The sequence below is a fragment of the Ammodytes marinus genome (genome assembly GCF_949987685.1).
Source record: "Ammodytes marinus genome assembly, chromosome: 21".
Lineage (NCBI taxonomy): Eukaryota > Metazoa > Chordata > Actinopteri > Uranoscopiformes > Ammodytidae > Ammodytes > Ammodytes marinus.
The window spans coordinates 11,101,243-11,121,031 of NC_137225.1; the positions used below are offsets into that span (position 1 = coordinate 11,101,243).

At 39.2% G+C, this 19,789-nt stretch overlaps 1 protein-coding gene across 3 annotated transcripts in view; it reads right to left on the bottom strand.

The window, feature by feature from the left end:
* The window catches only part of ctnnd2a (catenin (cadherin-associated protein), delta 2a), a gene marked incomplete at both ends in the record, with an annotated part of 192,969 nt that extends 174,479 nt beyond the window's left edge, over positions 1-18,490 (bottom strand). For all 3 annotated transcript variants that reach the window (XM_080050439.1, XM_080050438.1, XM_080050437.1), the window contains one exon: positions 18,362-18,490. In XM_080050439.1, coding sequence (XP_079906565.1) covers positions 18,362-18,490 — 129 coding nt within the window. The remainder of the gene's footprint in view (positions 1-18,361) is intronic.
* Between the last annotated feature and the right edge of the window lie 1,299 nt (positions 18,491-19,789).

Sequence of the window (19,789 nt, forward strand, 5' to 3'; positions counted from 1 at the left end):
CTTAAAAGTGTTTGGGGGGGAAAAGGTACAATACATTTAGATAGGTAAAGTACAGAGGAGGTCCAAGAACACATTATACATACACATCTTCTGGTAAAGCTAACCAATCGTTTCCATTCTGCACTCCCCTTTAAAACCAGCAGAGCAGTTGGAAGCATCGGATACTGATCTTTTTCATCTACCCATTTATTAACAGACGACAATTCAAAAGTGTATAAATGAGCAGATGATATTGCTACTCCAGTTTATTTTCTTTACGTTTTTTCATAATATTTCCATTGTAACTCTCTTCCCTGTTGTTTTGTTAACATAAGTGATTAAGTAGTTACACTCACTAAGTGTTGTTTGGGTACATTTAGATGCACACAAGAATGGCAGCACTGCAAATTTGCAAAACGCATTAGTCTATTTAAGCTGTTCAGAGCCGCAACATCATCAAACACAGCAAAAAATGTCCTGTGCATGTATCTACTGTATACCTCTACTAACTTTGGATGAAAGCTCAAATTGCCATTTAATATCCGACTTGCATTTAAATGTATATAAGTGTTTCCTTATTTGCTTGCTTCATCTATCATCCCTTCTAAAATCCATCCCTGCCTCTTTCACAAGTAATTTATTCTTCTATCAACTGTCTTCAGATCAGTTTTTTTCCCCTCTAGAACTACTCTCTACTTCTGTCACACTTCTTTCACCTCTCTATCCATCTTAAGTCCTGAGCTCCTTCCTCTGGCACTTCCATCTATCTTTCCTTCCGACCATCCTTTTTTTCTTCCATCCATCCACTGATCTTTTCTTGATCTTCTGAACCTTCTGCCTAACCCATTTCCTTAAATCGTGTCAGCAACAGTAGAAATTCCCTTTGGACTCTTTCCATATTGTTTCATTATTACTAAGCAACAACTGTTTTGTGCAGCCAGGATGATAAAAAATGATTGGGTCCAGATGTCGCTTTGCTGTTGTAGATGAGCTACAGTCTTTAAAAGGTTTCCCTCCAAGAGTTGGTGTTGGGGATTATCCGTATGTAAACAATGGGTCTAAACCTTGTAGACAAAAAGAGAGAGAGAGAGACACACACAGAGAGAGAGAGAGAGACATATTGGGGTATTGGAATGTATGACAACTGTGGTTGATAACTTACTGGAATGTATAACAATTGAAATCTGCAAGGAAAAAAACAAAAATGTCATAATAAGCTGTATATATAGGGCCCCTGGGTCAAGCATTGAAATATTTAAGGACTGGATAGAGGGCATGTTTTCTCAAATAAACAGCAAAATAGTTTTTATCTGTGGAGATTTCAATATTGACCTGTTAAATCCTAATAAACACAACATTACAGATGAATTTGTCAATACCATGTACAGTATGAGCCTAATTCCGAAAATCACCAGACCCAGTAGAATTACATCCCACTGTGCCACTTTGATTGATAACATATTCACAAATGAAATCGAAAACAATGTAATGAGTGGATTATTGATTAATGATATCAGTGACCACTTGCCAGTCTTTACAATCTATGACTGCAATTACAAAAACAAGCTAGATAAACAAACGGAATACAAACGAGTGAAGTCAGAAGAATCTATCAATGCACTAAAAAACGACTTAATGGCTCAGAACTGGGACTTAATATACCAAGCAAATGAAATTGACGGTGCATACGAAACATTTCTAAGTATATTTAGGTCATTATATGATAAAAACTGTCCAATCCAAGAATACAATAGACTACTAAAATATACCAAATGCCCATGGATCACAAAGGGATTACAAAATGCCTGTAAAAAGAAAAACACACTTTACAGAGATTTCATAAGACATAGAACTAAAGATGCCGAGAATAAATATAAAGTTTATAAGAACAAATTAATCAATATTATAAGAACAAGCAAGAAAGAATATTATAAGAAAATATTAGATGATAACAAGAATAATATTAAAGGAATATGGAATATACTAAACAGTATTATAAGAAATAGCCCTAGGCAAATAAGTTATCCTAAGTACTTTATTGATAAGGATAATGAAAATTATAATATGGATGACGTAGCTAACAGTTTTAATAAATTCTTTGTAAATGTTGGACCTGAACTGGCAGAAAAAATCCCTGATCCAGGGACATCTGGTGAAAGCTATGATAAATTATTGGAGAGAAATCCCTACTCAATGTTTCTCAAAGCAGTAGAGGAGAAAGAAATATTGGATATTGTTACAAAATTTAAAAACAAAAAGTCTACTGATCTTAATGACATCGACATGACATTGGTCAAGAAAGTCATTGTGGGGATTTCAAAACCATTGACATTTATCTGTAACTTCTCATTTCAAACTGGTACATTTCCAAACCAAATGAAAACAGCAAAAGTCATACCACTGTATAAAACTGGGAACAAGCATCACTTCACCAACTACAGACCTGTCTCTCTACTTCCACAATTCTCCAAAATATTAGAAAAAATCTTCAACAATAGACTGGACACATTCTTAGAAAAGCACAAATTAATTAATGACAGTCAATATGGATTCAGAACCAACAGATCAACATCACTTGCATTAATAGAGTCAGTTGAAGAAATTACAAATGCCATTGAACAGAAAAAATATGCAGTAGGAGTATTTATTGATATCAGAAAAGCTTTCGACACAATCAATCATAACATTTTATTCAATAAACTGGAAAGATATGGAATAAGGGGGATAGTATTGGAGTGGATAAAAAGCTATTTGAGCAAAAGGAAGCAGTTCGTGAAGTTGGGCAACTGTTCGTCGTCATGTTTGGACATTTCTTGTGGCGTACCCCAGGGGTCAGTGCTGGGTCCGAAACTGTTTATCCTGTATATTAATGATATCTGTAATGTTTCCAATGTCTTGAGGTTGGTTCTATTTGCTGATGACACTAATATTTTCTGTTCTGGGGAGAATTTAAAACAACTAGAAGAAATCATCAATAAGGAAATGAGCAAAATAAAAACATGGTTTGATAAAAACAAACTATCATTAAACTTAAGCAAAACAAAAATAATGTTATTTGGTAACTATAGAATGAACACGCAAATAAATATCAATATAAATGGAGTTGAAATTGAAAGAGTTTACGAAAATAAATTTCTTGGGGTTATAATAGATGATAGATTCAGTTGGAAATCACACATTACACACGTACAATCAAAACTATCAAGAAGCATTTATGTATTAAACAAAGTAAAACAGGTTCTAGATCAAAAATCACTCCGTATTCTCTACTGTTCACTAGTCTTACCATACCTCAGTTACTGTACAGAAGTCTGGGGCAACACGTACAAAACGTCATTACATTCACTTACTATTCTCCAAAAAAAAGCAATCCGCATTATTCACAATGTGAGATATCTGGATCATACTAACCCATTATTCATACGGTCAAAATTAGTAAAATTCACAGATCTGGTGGAATTTAAAACTGCACAGATAATGTTTAAGGCTAAAATCAACATATTACCCTTAAACATACAAAAATTATTCAGTGATCGTGAGGGGGGTTATAATTTAAGGGGAAAATTTAATTTCAAAGTGAACAACGTCCGTACGACCAGGAAAACGTTTTGCATTTCAATATGTGGGGTGAGACTATGGAACAGTTTGAGTGGGGAGATCAAGGAATGTCCAAACATTAACCAGTTTAAAATAAAATACAAAGAATTGATTTTCACAAGGTACAGGGATGAAGATTAACATAGTGTATATGTTTACATGTATGTATATTTGTATATATTTGATGGTATTTATATAATATTGAATGTTTAATCAGATATTATTATTATTATAAGATTACTTGACAATATTATTAGATAAATACGACGATATTATTAGATAAATATGCAATTGGTAACAAATTGTATCATATTGAAAACTAATATATATATTAATATGTATTATTAATTTTGAAATATTATTATATCACTAATAAGGAAGCCAATAGTCATTATAGATATATAAATCAGGGAGAAGGGGTGAGATTAAATAAGTTTTCTTCTTCTCACCCCTTTTCGAACAGGTAAAGCAAGTGTAAGACAGTTTATTTTCATTTGTGGTTTTCATTGTGTGTAAATATTATTTTATTGTAACTGTCCACTTGTTTAATTTATTTTATTGTTTATTATTGCTTTTTTGTCTTTTATTGTTTACTTGTTCGAAATAAAAACATTTTCAATTCAATTTCAAAAAAAAAGACAGAGACAGAGAGAGAGAGAGAGAGATGCATATATAACAGAAAAAACAAAGCCCCAGGTTTGTGGAACGTCCCATCCTCTAGAAATAACTTGCTATGTCGGTGACAAAATGTAGAGTGACACATTGTGCTGTCTGCTGGCTTACCTTTGGCCAGCCAGGGCCACGAGGCAAACAGTCTGCACCTTCACCCTATACATATGTCTCTATTTCTGAGTCACACTCATTCACGTTCTTTTCATGTTTCTTCCTCCTCAGTTCCTCACCCTTTCTAAATTCACATACCTTGCCTTGCCATCTCTTCTTTCATCAGAGCTATCCTTCCCCCTACTTTTTTAAAGCCTTATTATACACACTATTCTGTTCTGAACTCCTTTGCCCATCTTTCTATCGTTCACTTATATTATACAAGGGCTTTTCTCTGTGTGGCTGTGTCCCTCTAATTATTCCTACAGAACTATCCGTCTGTGCAATGATCTGGTCGTAATAAAGTACATTCTTTATTAACATGTCCATATTAATTACATGTAACAGCAAAGCAATCCTGTGTCACAGATCAGGTCTGTCTTTGTCCTGTCTTGTTTTGGTGGTTCCCTGTGTTTCCTGTTTTATTTTGGTATGTCTGTCTTGTTCCTCCCCATGTCCTGTCAAGTTTCCCTCCTGTTTGATTACTGCTCCCTCCCCTAATGTGTTACACCTGTGTCTCGTTGTGTCTAGTATATATACCCCTTGTCATTCCTTTGTTCCTTGTCTGTGCATTATGGTTTGTCATGTCAGTGTCGGTGAGTCTTGTCCCGTGTTACTTGTTTCCTGTTACCCGTTACCCGTAACCTGTGTTCTCTGCCTTTTTGCCTGGCTGCCTTTTTTGCCTTTTGGGAGTTGCATTTTTTGGACAATAGATTACCTTTACTGGAAACGTTCTACATTTGGGTCCTGCTTGCCTGCCTGTTTGCCACACCGTAACACATAGGGAAACATTTTAAACATTTTAAAAATATAGGAAGAGCAGGGAAGGAAATAAAGGATGAAGAGAGGATTACACAGGTAGCAGTACAGTAGTGAGAGTACCAAGGTGTGGACATGCAATGGGATGAAAGCAAGGCTAAGGTGATGAGGAAGCAAAGAGTGCTGACACTGAGCTCCGGTGAAAGTGCTTGTTGTCACATCCTCACTGCGAGAAGACCTCAGCTCGTTTCAGGATCAAGAGGATCTTTGTAAAGTTGGTCACGCAGCTCACAGTCCTGCACTCTTTTTTTGAAGGGAATCTGAATGTGTGTTTGTCCGTGTGTTTGCATGAATGTGCTCAGAGAACGTGTCTTCCATTGATTAATCTACTTTTTCATTGCGCTAATTGGCGGTTGCACAGAGCAAATCAGTAGACATTCTAAACCGGAGTTAATTATCATTGTCTGAACAGTGACAGACCTCCAATTATGCTGTGTCATCAGCAAAGTGTTTTAACCAAATGGCATATTTGGCTAAAAAGCTCCATTATTTTGCATAATGTGCAAAACATCAACAATATGTGAGAAATTGTAAGACATAGTCCCACTTGTGAGCCATCTGGATGATGGTATAGCTATAGTTTCAATGCATTATTCCAATTGTGTCCAGGTTTTGGAAGTCTCCCATGCTGTCTCTGAAGCTCTCATTTAATCCACTTGCCTCAGTTCCTTCAAAAAGCAGTTGTGCTGTGAGTGCACAACTGTCAAGCTTATTTGAGAACCTACAATGTTGTTACAGTTGAAAGGAGTCTCCTCTTCCTTGGATTCTAGGAAGATTATTAAATGGCCCACTGGACAGATATTGGTCTTGGTATAAGAGCGACAAGAAGCACCTGTATGGTGTATCTTTGAATTGATGAGAGATTTCACTCTTTAATATTGTTATTACTATCATGTTATTGAGACTGAAACAAAGGTATTTCCACATGACATGCTCTCACCTTTTTGAGATGGCTTGGCTTGGTTCAGGGCGGCAGAAGAGGGTATTTACTCTGCTTCGTGTGCCTCCTCTGTATGTCTCACTGTCTAACAGAAAATGACAGGAAGAGAATTTCTCCTCTCTGTGTCAGTGTCCCCTGTCGGTCTCTCTCTCTCTCTCTCTCTCTCTCTCTCTCTCTCTCTCTCTCTCTCTCTCTCTCTCTCTCTCTCTCTCTCTCTCTCTCTCTCTCTCTCTCTCTCTCTCTCTCTCTCTCTCTCTCTCTCTCTCTCTCTCTCTCTCTCTCTCTCTCTCTCTCTCTCTCTCTCTCTCTCTCTCTCTCTCTCTCTCTCTCTCTCTCTCTCTCTCTCTCTCTCTCTCTCTCTCTCTCTCTCTCTCTCTCTCTCTCTCTCTCTCTCTCTCTCTCTCTCTCTCGTGTGTGTGTGTGTGTGTAGTTTCCACGACCAGAACTGCTGGCTCCGTTTTGTTACGCTACTAGTGATTTGCAGACCGAGTTTTAAATGTTTAATGCCCAGTTGACAGACCCTGTCCCCAGCCATCCATCCAGGTGGCCCAAAGCAGGCTGGTGCAGAGCGAATGCCTCACCTTTCATTACAGATCCACACAGACCCTGATCAAGAGCTCCAAAAGGTGAGTGAATAAATCTCCCCCAGACAGAAAGGTTGTGTTAGCCTTTACACCCTAAATCACAACTTAGGTGAAAGGGTAAAGTTGGTCTGAGCCAGGCCAACTGAAAGAGGGATGAGTACAATGAAAGAAAAGCAGTGTGGTATGTTGAGACAGCAGGAGAGAAAAAGACGGCAAAAGAGACTGATGAAAGACCACAAAGTGAGCCCTAAAAAGACAAGGGACTGAGACGGATGAAAGACGAAAAGGTGTGTGTGGGAAGGAATAGAGAGAGAAGCAACGGAGGATGGTTAGAAATGCAGAGTCTGATAAGGTCATGGAGTCAAGTAGACAGAAAAGTCTCAGGACCTCATTTCACAGAATGGGGCCAAATTAAACAAATACAGCAAAAGAAATAGAAATTTGATTAAACAAAACTGGCAGATGAAAGACACGTTACATGCAGCCCACTCAAGCTGAATTTAGAAAAGTGACATAAGACAGATAGAAAGCAAGCAGGGTATAGGGGCGATAGAAAGCATCGAGAAACGGTAAAGAAAGAATGAGGTAGAGCTATTTGAAATGTTAAAGAGGGGGATACAAAATAGAGGACACAAAGAGAAATAGGGTGAATAGAGAGGGAACACATAGATAATTAATGAGAAAAGGAAAGAGTAAACTGAATCAAGATTTGTTAAACAATGGGAAGAAACAAGGAGGGGTAGATGGGGGCCAGGGAGAATAAGCCAGGTGAAGAGAGGAGGATAAAAAAGAAAGCCATGTTTTTTTAGAACATATACAACATTTACATTGAGGCCAGACTGGGTAGAACTGCTACCATGGCTATATCCCACTGACAATATTACATTTCTAGCCCAAAAGTGGTTGGAAAGCAGGGGAGAAATAGAAAATGAGGTTTCACCCCCCACCAACAATAAAATATTCAAGAATCAGCCCAGAAACAGAGTTCAAAGGGAATTCCTGTATGATGACACAGCTTGTCAAATCTCAGCTGCTCACTCACAGAAGAGAGTTGTGTGGAAACATACGTCAATTTTGGAAAATACCCATATTGGCAACCCTTATATCTTGGTAATCAATGTAGTGCATTAAAATCAGAGTCAATTCATTTGTCAAGTCTAACAAACGTATAGGCATACTTGGCAGGTCCGGAAATAAAATTGTTAAACAAGATAAATTGAATTGCATATGATTTACTATCAGAGGACTATACTAACAGAAACAACAGACAACCAATACCTAGTTTCCTCAAAAAAGTTAATGGAAAAATGATATCAAATACTATTAATCTAATTTAATTTGCCTGCTCACCTCCGGGCTACCGTGAATGATGGATTCAAGCAAAGAGTAATGATGGGCACATTTGGCAGAGACAATCTCAGTGGCAACCTCAAATTACTTCACCATCAACAACAAGATCGACAGTGACGAACGAAAGCAAGCAAATTAGAGATGGTAAGATGCATTAACGCAAAGCATTATGGGGGTTGGGTGGGGTAAAGGGATATGATGCATTTGCAACAACAAAACCTCCTTTATTCCATGAAGACAGAAAACAATGGGAGAATGAAACACAGGAATGAATGATGGGTGGAGGTGCAATGGAGCAATAAGGGTATAAAGGAAGCAAGGGTGAAAAACAACAGGAAATTTTGAGCGAGGGGGAGAGAGAAAGAGAGATGGAGTGATCTGCCTTATTTCCGAGACAACTCCAATGACAGAGCCATTCTTCATTAGCCAGTCTCTTTACAGTGTATATGTCAACCCTGGCGGCCAGACAACTGCAGAGGAGTGTGATCATAATTTATCTATTTAGAATGCCAAGGGGAGAAGGCTATGTTGCCGTGCAAAGCTGTTAGCTGAGCTTTCCTGCTGCGCTGTGCAGTGTAGTGCGGTGACATATTACATTTAATGTGACTATGGGGATAACAGAAGTAAAAAAATATATATGTATGTGTATGCTACACAAAAAGAATTGCTCTAACAGTGCAGAAGATATAGTCCTGAAGTGAATACAACTTCAATACAACATATTTTTCAACAACCAAATATAATAGGGAGCACTAATGTAGGAGATAGCAAGATTAAAAGTAGGGAAAATAGGGAGCTGGCTAAACAAAGCTGATGAAATGAAATGCATTTAACATTTCAACATGTTTTGATAAAAGTATAAATTGTTTTCAGAGTTGATGAATTATAATCATATCAATGAAAGCACTTACAATTTTGTTTTAAACTACCAATGGAATGTGCACTGGTGTGTTTTATAATTACATGAGAATGTGACTAAAACAGGAAAAAGTATTCAACTTAGTCAGGCCTTGAGAACCACTTCATAGAAACTTTATAGAAACACTTGGTGTCGATAAATATTCTGCCCTGTACCCTAGTCATACTTCGGTGTTGCTATGATCTACTGACATTTATTAAATTCTACCAGTGTTTAAATGAGAGACAAACCAAATCATGCCAATCATCCAGTGGCCAGTCAAAAAGACAAACACACACACACACACGGTTCGATCGGCCCACAGATAGACCAGCACACGAGAAATCTCCCTGTTCTCCCGATGGCCAATCCATGCCTGAGTGCACCCCTATAGTTTATACAACTACAGGCTTTGAAGGACCCAGCGTGAGAGGCACACGCATTCAGAAAGCATTCCCTACACAAACAAGGTTAAACAATGCCAGTGAACTGATAAATACCTGGGCATTTTTTTTAGGTGCAAAAAAAAATAGGTCAGTACCGTTGGGCTCTGTCACAGTAATTTTTTCATTTTCAGATCGATAGGGAGAGAATGAAAGGCCTACTTCCTCTCAAATAGGGATAAAGCTTTACCACATGGGTCCGTCTCATGTTTTCTAATCATGCCAGCCAGACTACAGGACCAGATGAAGTGCACAGGGACTGCAGATGGAAATTAGCAAACTGCTATAATCTGGTACAATGCATCTTTTTTTATGTGAAATGAATGTTACTTTGTACATGGTCCCTGACAGATAAACTAATAAACTAAACTAAACTAAAGTAGAAAGATTAAGTCAATATTTGAAATGTAGTACACTTCTGAAGCTGCTAAAAAAAAAGAACAGCCGTAGTTGTTTACGGAATACAAATAACAATATATCATTATCCCGGTGCATTTTTATAAGCACAGTGGTTGAGACAGTAAACAAAGACAGCTGCTTCAGTTAAGTAGTAACCCACACAAACTGATGAAAAGAATGGAGTTTGAAAAGTGAATGCAGTGCACTCAACACTCAACAGCACCTGCTGTGGCTGCAGTTGTAATTGGAAGAGGACAATGGAGCAACTGAAGGACTTAGCAACAATGTTTCTCCAGTTCTTTCCATCTCCCCTGGTGTCTGACCCCGACACTTAGCTTCGCCTGTAAACAAAGGGCCCTGACAGACACGTTCAATTAATCGATGCATTCTCACACATCACCGTGCAGTTTTCCAAGCCTTTTTCATAGCCCCAGGATACTAGCTCACTCCAACATTACCACCGCACACAGCTGTACCGCCTTAGACCTGCTGAGCCCTGGAGAGCACCTCACACCATAGACGGGCAGAGTAAAACAAAGGATGAATTAATAATGGAGCTGCAAAACTGATTTCAAGTCAATCTTAACTGTTTCCACAAAATCTGAGGTTAGGTTCAACAGAATCATCCTGGAAAAGACGTGTTTATTGCCCAGTGCTGGCAGCTATCCAACAGATCTTTATTACGCAATGAATGAGAGTTAACAAAGGCTATCAGCTAAATGTTCCCATTAGCATTAAAGTTACAGTGCTTCCTGTATCAATATATTATTAGCATTCAGGATACACATTAGCCCTTTGGCTATTGCAATATTAGTATTCAAGATATTCCTAACGAGTTCATCAGCATGCAGGCAAATGCAAGCATGAGCTAGATTTGAGGCTCAGGTAGAATTAGCATGCAGAGGGTGGCAGGATGGTGGGGATGGAGAAGGGTGCAGTGATTAGCAGGAAGAGCGATTAGTTCACATGCAGGATCAGTAGTGTTGGGCTCTGTCACAGCCTTATAGGCAAATAAAACAGAAATGAACAGGAATGAGCAGGGGGAAGCAGGGATAGTTTATTTGTGGTCCTTACAGTGGGGCCATTTGTAAACAACACTATTTAAGTTGAGTATAGGACCCCCATTATAAGCGTATGAACTTTTAATGGGGGGTCCTACTCAAACATGATTCCTGTTGAGGTGCAGAAATAAACTGCTTTGTTTTTGTTTCACGTAGGTACGGGCATATGGACGTAAAGTTTACTTCAATAATGTAAACAGTAATAACAGACTGACACACAGACATCTCAGGGTGTTGCACTATTTTGGCGGTAACCAGCCTGTTTATGACTGGATAATGCAAGGTCCCTGTGATTAAAACAGCTCCAAAGCGCTCCTGACACTCCATTACCCAGCATGCCCCGGGTGAGACAGGATTGTACATATTGATTTCATGCCTCATTAGACTTCCTGTCTAACAATGTCATTGTTCTTCCTGGTTCTACACGATTCTGCATACAGTAGTTCAGAAATGACCAGGCAGGTATAAGAGGGGACGGTGGACACATAACAAATGAAAACACTATTGAATCTGGGCTTTTTGGGGGAAATATTGGCAGACTACATGCTGTAGATTATCTAGTTTGCAGTTGTTGTGGTTGCTATAACCAAACGTAAGATTCCATCATAGAAAATACAGATATTTCATAACAAGCCATCAGTACTGAGAAGGTTATTTTACTGTATTTGTCTTCAGTTTTACGACTTTACGAAGAAGTAATCATTCTCCTAGTAAAACATCAATAACAGCTCATTTATAATCCATGAAACATTTTAGGCGCAGATGCAAGGAGGATGCAAAGTGTCACTGTGCAAGGCAGAAAATAAACGTAATCTTGGCAGAGCATTTTAAAATGATGACAGCAGCTTCATTTTAAGATGGTAAAATGCTAACATTTAAAAAAATTAATTGAAATAAAATAAGTTGGGTTACATGGTACATTGCCAGCATAACATTTACTTACAACCACAATAAAAAATAGTGCATGGAGTAGAAGAAAGGTTGGCTGTAGTTGATACTTTGACCATACAGTAAGGAATCAATACTAAGCATATTCATTGACTTAGTTGAATTCCCACCAGTGTGCGAGTGCCTAAGTCCTGACTGCTGACAGCACCTTCAGTTGGCCATTACCGGTATATGGAGGCAAAGATCATGTCCTGCAACTGGCTTTTTTTTTAATCTATTATGAGTACAAACTAGCCTGGCACCGCCCGCCTACTACTTCCGCTCAATTTTCATTTCCCTTCAGTAGTCAGTCTGGGTGTGCGGTATATTCTTAGGTTTTCTCCGGACAGATTTCTGCCGGTCCAATCAGCGAACAGAAGGAGTGGCTCAGAAGCCGGCACATGACATGGTTGGTTGGCAGATCCAGAGTGGCACTGGGCAGATTCAATAGTTTTAAACTTCAACAGACACCCGCCTTCAAGTGAGTTAACGTTTGTCAATTGAGCGATTCCAGACCTTCTGTACAAATGAAATGAAGTACGATGGTCTGGAAGAACCAGGCTAAGCACAAACTGCAGTTGAGGGAGCACTACTTCTAGAAAGCGCTATATTGTAAGCACAGAAGTGTTTCTGATCAGCTTTGAAGAAGCCTTGGTAAAGTGTTCACTTGGTGGTTGGTTTCCCCTGATAAAGTTTACATTTTTTTGTGAATTTCCCAGCACTCTTAGTGAGTTTTATTGGATGATATATCCGTGCCACACAGTGTACAAACAGCATTATACTGTGATTCCACTTTCACTGATTGACCTTCAAATGGTAATTGGCAAGTTGACTCAAAGTGCAGGCTATTGGATGGCTGCCACTGCAACACTAACACACTCTCTCTTTTTACTCTCCCTCTAATGCTATCACTTTCTTTTCCCCTCAATCTCATTAAATCTATTTACCAACCAATAACATTCTCTAAATGTCTCTTTTACCTGCATCCTCTGTCCATTCCCCCATCTCGTAACCTAAACCGTCTTACTTTTTTACCCCCTCACTCCCTTTCTCTCACTCACACATAGTATACTTTGCACTATTTTCATGTTTCATCTAATCTCTGTTGCTCTCTCTCTCTCTCTCTCTCTCTCTCTCTCTCTCTCTCTCTCTCTCTCTCTCTCTCTTTTTTTTGTTGGCCCACATCATGGAAGCTGCAGTAGCATGTAGCCTGCAACCTGCCAGTTATGATGATGGTGACAACATTGGGGGTGCTGGCTGGGAGATGTTGACTAAATGGGACATTGCAGCACTACTGGCAAACCCCAAGCTAATGTGCTCATACACACACACACACACACACACACACACACACACACACACACACACACACACACACACACACACACACACACACACACACACACACACACACACACACACACACACACACACACACACACACACACACACACACACACACACACACACACACACACACACAGTACACACACACAGTACACAAATTTGCCCTCGTGGTACATTTCATAAAAACCTTGAACCTTGAACACACACAGCACAACACCAGTGCCAAAAAGTACACCAGCCTTTGGGCCAACCAATAATTCTTCCCCAGCCACAGCCTGGGTAAGCAGCTGAACGCCACCCTTTTTCTGTCACGGTACCCTACAGATTCTCTCTCAGTGAATAAATGGCAAGGGGATATTGCTACCTTTGACACTCTACCCAAGCCTGCATCAAAACCGTTATAAGTCACCTTGGCAGATTTTAGCTTCATCTAAAAGCCACAAGTCATCATTGGGAATAGGACTACTATATTAAATCTGCACCTGGCATTTGTGAATGAATCGGATGCTGCAGAAATGCACTGTGACACTGGAAAGCACACACAGCATTTATCTTTACCGCAAGAATGACTGAGAAGGCAACTAGTGGAAAACTGCCTCACTGCAGTAAGACAGGTTTGGCTTCACAGTGTTATCCAATATCTGTGTCTGGGTGTGTGTAAAAAGCATGCGTGTCTTTCATTCTCTCCTGCTGAGTGTGTTTACTGGCAGAGCTGGGCAATATCTATCCTACCAGCCAGACAGCATCTCTTAGATTACAGTGTACTTATCCACATGAGTAACACACTTACACGCACGCACACACACACACACACACACACAGAGAGAGGCAGGCAAGCAAATAACCACACAGCTATACTGTAGGCACAGATGAGCGTGAGGTGGTTTCGGACTGACAATTTTCGAATAAGTTGTGACGTAGCGAACATTGAACACACACGACTGACAGCGGATGGATGGATAACAAGGTGACATGTCAAAATCTGCCTCAACAACGTAGCCTACATGTCATTCATGCCTGATCACATTATAAACTGCAAATGCATAATGACGTGCCCCCCGGCCCCAGTTTTCTGACATGTCACCTTTTTCAGGGCGTATGAACATTTTAAAATAAATAGTAGTATTATCATTATACAAAGTGTGAGATTACCATGTTAAAAGAACATATAGACACAGTAAAGTTAAGAAATTATCAATTGAAAATATTTCTTAAATTGCATAGGTCTAATTCAGTTTTTTTTCCAGTGAAGGACCCCCATGGTCCCTTTTCTTTTTGTGCCACCCCAGAAGTTTTGGCTTGCATGACGCCCCTGCTCTTCTTCACTTTGTCCAATAAATTAATAATGCCAAAGGTGGATTCCTATCACGTTCAAGGCAAACATGATGCTCCAAAATAAGGATTTTGCAAAAATTTGAAAATCACGTCTCACTTTGTCATTATGGGATTTTGAATGTATACTTCAAAAGCCCAGGCAACAGGCAACAATTTTAAAAAATCGATTTAAAATGACATCTATGACACAATAAAGTGTGCCAAACGTGAAAGGATCTGAATATTTTCTGAAGCCACTCTAATGGCAATTAGTCTAGTCACATGCACACACACCCAATACACACACAGAATTCAGAAAGTCCAACGGCTATATGATCTATTCCAACACTGGCACAGTGAAAGAGACAAACTTGGAAGTACACTGAGGACACACACAGAGTGAAAGAGTCAACAAACCAAATGTTCAGGCTAAAATCCACTGGCAGAGGCGCTTGCAGATGGGTTCAAAACACACAAAAAACTTTAAACTATTACATCCACACCCTAAATGACTGTGCTGTCAACATTCTAACTGTAAGAAGGTATGACAGTTTAGCCTCAGAGTAAACCGCTGCTTCAGCAGAAAAAGTACGCATTATCCTCTTATAGAAGCAAGATACTAGCATGGAAATCCAGACCCATATCTAGAACGATAGAGGGTCTGGCCACGATCAATAGTAATTCCCAACTCAAGGGCCGGCTCTTACTCGTGCATTTCAAATGCCACTGCACGCAGTTGGATAGCACTACAACCAATCAGAGCAATGAACAAGGTGACATATTAAGCCCCGTTCGTTTAGCAAACAGCGGGATTAACTGTTAAACTTTTGATGTGGTCGCCGTCTCAAACTCAAACAACATATCCGCAGCCATCTTTGATGTTTACTATCACGCATGCACGTCACTGTCGTCATCCGGTTAGGTCCGCCCCTGAGCACGCCTGAGCACCATACATAGGGCTCTGGCCCGTCCATATCAGACAGAACAATTTGATTGGTAGCTCAAGATTTCTTGACATATGAGCTTCAATGGAGAGTGTCCAGACCAACAGGCGCAGCAAATTTTATTTGCCAGTGCCTAGCGGCAGGTCTGGATTTCCAGGCTAGCAAGATACCTTACAAATTCAAATTTATTTTGGATTGTTGTTGATATGTTAGAATTTCAGGAGATAAAAGGTTTTTCATCAGCTACTGTATTTGATAGTTATGGGTGAGTGCAAGGATCTTTTACAATCATTACAGTTATTAAACAGCTGTCAACCCAAGCAACCCAATGTACAGCAATGTAGCAATATACAGGGTATTGATAAAGGGGAGAGATTATGAGATACAGAGATAGGCGGTAAGAGAAACCGAGAAGTCTATTAGGATACACACTTGCACCCCCCCCCCCCCCGCAATAAATTGGCTAGACGCTACCATGTGGAGATGGGGAACACAAAGAATCAGCTCTTTAAGACAGAATATTTTTCTGCCTCTTAAGTGTGTAGAACAGCAACAGCTTCCACTGCACTCATTATAGGTGGATTTATTAAATCGCGGTATCAATCAGGAATAAAGCAAAACATGAAAAAGCATAAAGGTTATAATTTATAAAGAAACAAGGTTAAATGGCCAGGGCTTATTCCAGAAACAGAGCAGGACATTAACTCCAGCTAAATGAAGATATGCAGAAAACTGATAGATGGAGGTGCAAATCAGCACTAGTTAAATTGGTCTCTGTGGAGCTCTCCTGAGGCAAGTTGAATCATGATGCAACATAGTGCAAAGCATCTTGAGAAACTCAATTTGCTCCAACTGTAGCAGTATAGAAACTAGTAAGTATGAAAAGTCCGACGAAGAGTATTATCCAGGTGACATATAATGTATCTGACTATGTGTATATTTTTATGGCTTCACGTAAACATTAAATGGGTAACATACAGAGGACCATCCACAGAAAATCTCACTGAGATCTCCCCAATTTATTGGGTATTTATATATATTTAAGGGTTGAAAAAAGTCGATTTTTTCAATATATATTTTGGGGATTTTTTAAATATTAATTCGGCCGATTTAATCGTTATCGTAATTTTTCTCTGAAAATAATCGGCATCAGCATCGGCACTCAAAAATCGGTCGGGCCCTATGCAGTATACAGAAAATCTTAATTTTGTAGGTTATACTTTGTAGTAGGATACACTTGAAAACGTATAATATGATTTGATCAACTTATAGCTGGGGCAGTACTATAAAGCTACTTAAAGTGTACATTCTGTTGAAGGTTCTAAAAATCAACTTGAAAAAAAAAATAGATGACTAGGTGAATACCAAGTATATGGCTGGACCGCAAGAAACTCATTTAAAATTGTCCAAGCATTTTCTCAGGAGAAGGGTTTTTTAGTGCTGTCGCACTGTAGAAGAAAATAAGACTTCAACAATGGCTACATGTCTAATGTATTCCCTTTAGGTGATTGTTGTATATTTGCTTTTCCAACAGGATGGGGGAACTGTGGGTTCAAATCTGGTCCAAAGCACGCATCTGACTAAACCCTGCATGCGTCAGTGATTTAGAAGTGTGGGAGCAATGAGGTAGGGAAAATTACACAAATGAATGCCATTTGCAAGGGAGAAAAAAGCTTGAATTGCCATCAACACTTGTCCTTCACTCTGTAAGGTTAAATGGAATATTTGGGGTATTAAGTTAAGGAGAACTTCAAAGTCAATGTAGATAGGGAAAATGATAAATCTATGGCATATTGCCCTTTCTGGTGAGCTAAAGCAAAATGAAACAGCATTGCATTACACAAAGGATTAAGTTCTAAACACAAATCGGCAGATGGAATACAGTTTAGTTTTTCGAAAAGACTCGGGAGTCTTCATTTCTGTGAGGTTGTTTGTTTTATACTTCAATTAAGTTTAAAAAACAAAGAGATAAGACAATTTAATTATGCAAGCTTACACAACACACACGCCTTGTAGTAACCAACGCTGTTGAACAAGTTTTTTACAAAATCATACTTGGACACATAGAACTGTAATAATCAAAACCTAAAAGCAACTTCACCTTCAATCTATTCCCTTTTTAGTCCTCTTTTTGCTCAGTAAATTTGATCTCACTAGCTTCTAATTAAGGCTGTCGTGAGTAATCGACGACGTCAACATATGAGTGCATGGTTAAGCTGTTTCTGATGTCTTGGTGGGTAAATTATATAGTTATTAAAATTGTATTATTTATTTTACTCGCTGACGTATTTTCTTTTAGAATTTGATTGTGTGTTTTGTTTGGCAATACACAAAAAGCTTTGCACTCCTACAGATGGATGGATTTTTAAAAACAGAATAACTGTTGACGTCAGTCTTCAAAGAATAAATGCAATCTCTGGATCTTGGAATACACTACTTGTGCCCATCAGTACAACTATCTACCTCCTTTGTCAGAAAACCAACATACCAATCCTAAAATCTGCCTCTTCCTCTCTCTTTTCTGTATGTCCTCCATTGCTTCCCAGAAACCTTCCCCGTCGACTAATTGCCTTTTTTTAATTACTATTTCAATTATGTCTACTACTACTACCGCTCTCGTCCCGCCATCATTCGTCCCTCCCTCATATCGTAATCTGCATCAATTCCATCCATTAAACTCTTTCATTCCCTTAGCACCAATCAATATTTGTTTTCTTTTAAACACTTTAAAGCAGTGGAGTACCTTTCTCCCTGAGTAACAGTAACAAACTCCTAATCCGCCAACATAACAATCTGATCAAGAATTATGACGGGAGAGAAGTGGAACGAGCAGGAGAGAGAGAGGCAACCAAAAGCAAAAAGGTGGCATTTCTTATCAAAGTTAAACACAGTACAGGTTTGGCAGATGTACAACACACATGTACATGGGAGAGTTACCTGCTCCTTGACAGAGGCGAGGATGGAGGAGGTTGTCTCCGCCTCAGATCGGTCTCCATTGGAGGCTGGCATCACAGGGGGAACCATGGCCCCCTTCTCCTGATCCCCAGGCTGCTCTGGCACCGGCATCGCTAATATGAACACACACATAGAGAAGAAGTATGATTGAGCTGCCTGCAGTTTTAAATGTACAAAAAAGGCAGAGAAACATGTCATGGCAATGCCAATCCAATGCTAAAGCCTAGAGTCAGCTCAAGACATCTACTTTGTGTTGAGGAAGGGGACCTCTGCTGCCACCTTGCATCTAGTAAGGATTATTATCCAATCAATTCCACTTTGATTTGGAGGAATAGAGTATTAGTATTGTAGCCACAATGTAGGACTTTTGACTTTATCAGCGATTGTTTCTGAATTGAATTAATGCTTTGCTGCAATTCATCATTTAGCTTGGATACACTGGAGTAATTACAGATAGATAATTTGACTTCTAGATTGAGCCATCTATAAAATGTAACATTTTAAATTAACTTTTTCCTGTTCCTCTTTTCTAGTTAAGTTAAGTGCACACAGAAAAACAGAGATAAAAAGTCAGAGAAATTAGTAGAATACGTTTTTGACAGGCCATGGGGAAATACTTTATCCAGCAGGCCCAACTTCTGTAAAAGACTAAATGATGAACTGATTGAGTGTGGGACTTGATCTTGTCGTCTGTTATTTTATAATTTGCTGCTAGTCTCACCCCTTCACTTTAAAATGTGATATTGAAAACCAAATATAACCTTTGTGTTAGACCCACACATTATGCACTATACACATGTACACTTCAGCAGTGCAAGGTCCCTCATATTGTTTTAGTGTTGTATAGTGTTGAGCAGGTTTTTTTTTTTTTTTTTTTTTTTTTAACGGGACATATTTCTCTGTAATATAATGAATGCATTTAAGATTTTTTTTTTTTTGCATTTTCAAGCTTTTTTATTAGATAGTACAGCGTTGAAATGGGGAGACAGAGAGAGAGAGGGGGGATGACCTGCAGTAAAGGTCCACGGGTCAGATTCGAACCCGCGACCACTGCAACGAAGGCCGGAGCCAATATGGTACGCGCTCTATCCACTACGCCACCGGAGCGCCCCGAGCAGGTTTATTTAGAGCAAATGTTTATTTACAGTAATGTAATTTAGAGAGCTGATCAGACGGACGGCAATTGATCCTAACAGCAAATCAGCTTACAAAGTCAAGTCAGGATCCAGACATCCGGCAAATCAAACATCCAGTCAGGCTATCAGCCAGTCAGCTAGCCACCAGACAGACAGACAGCAGGCCAGACAGGGTGGTGTGAGTAAATAAAAGATGCTTGCGAGATGGCCTGCAGATGGTTATTTTCAATCTCACTGACAAACACCAATACTGTGTCTGGCATCTCCCCTCCTG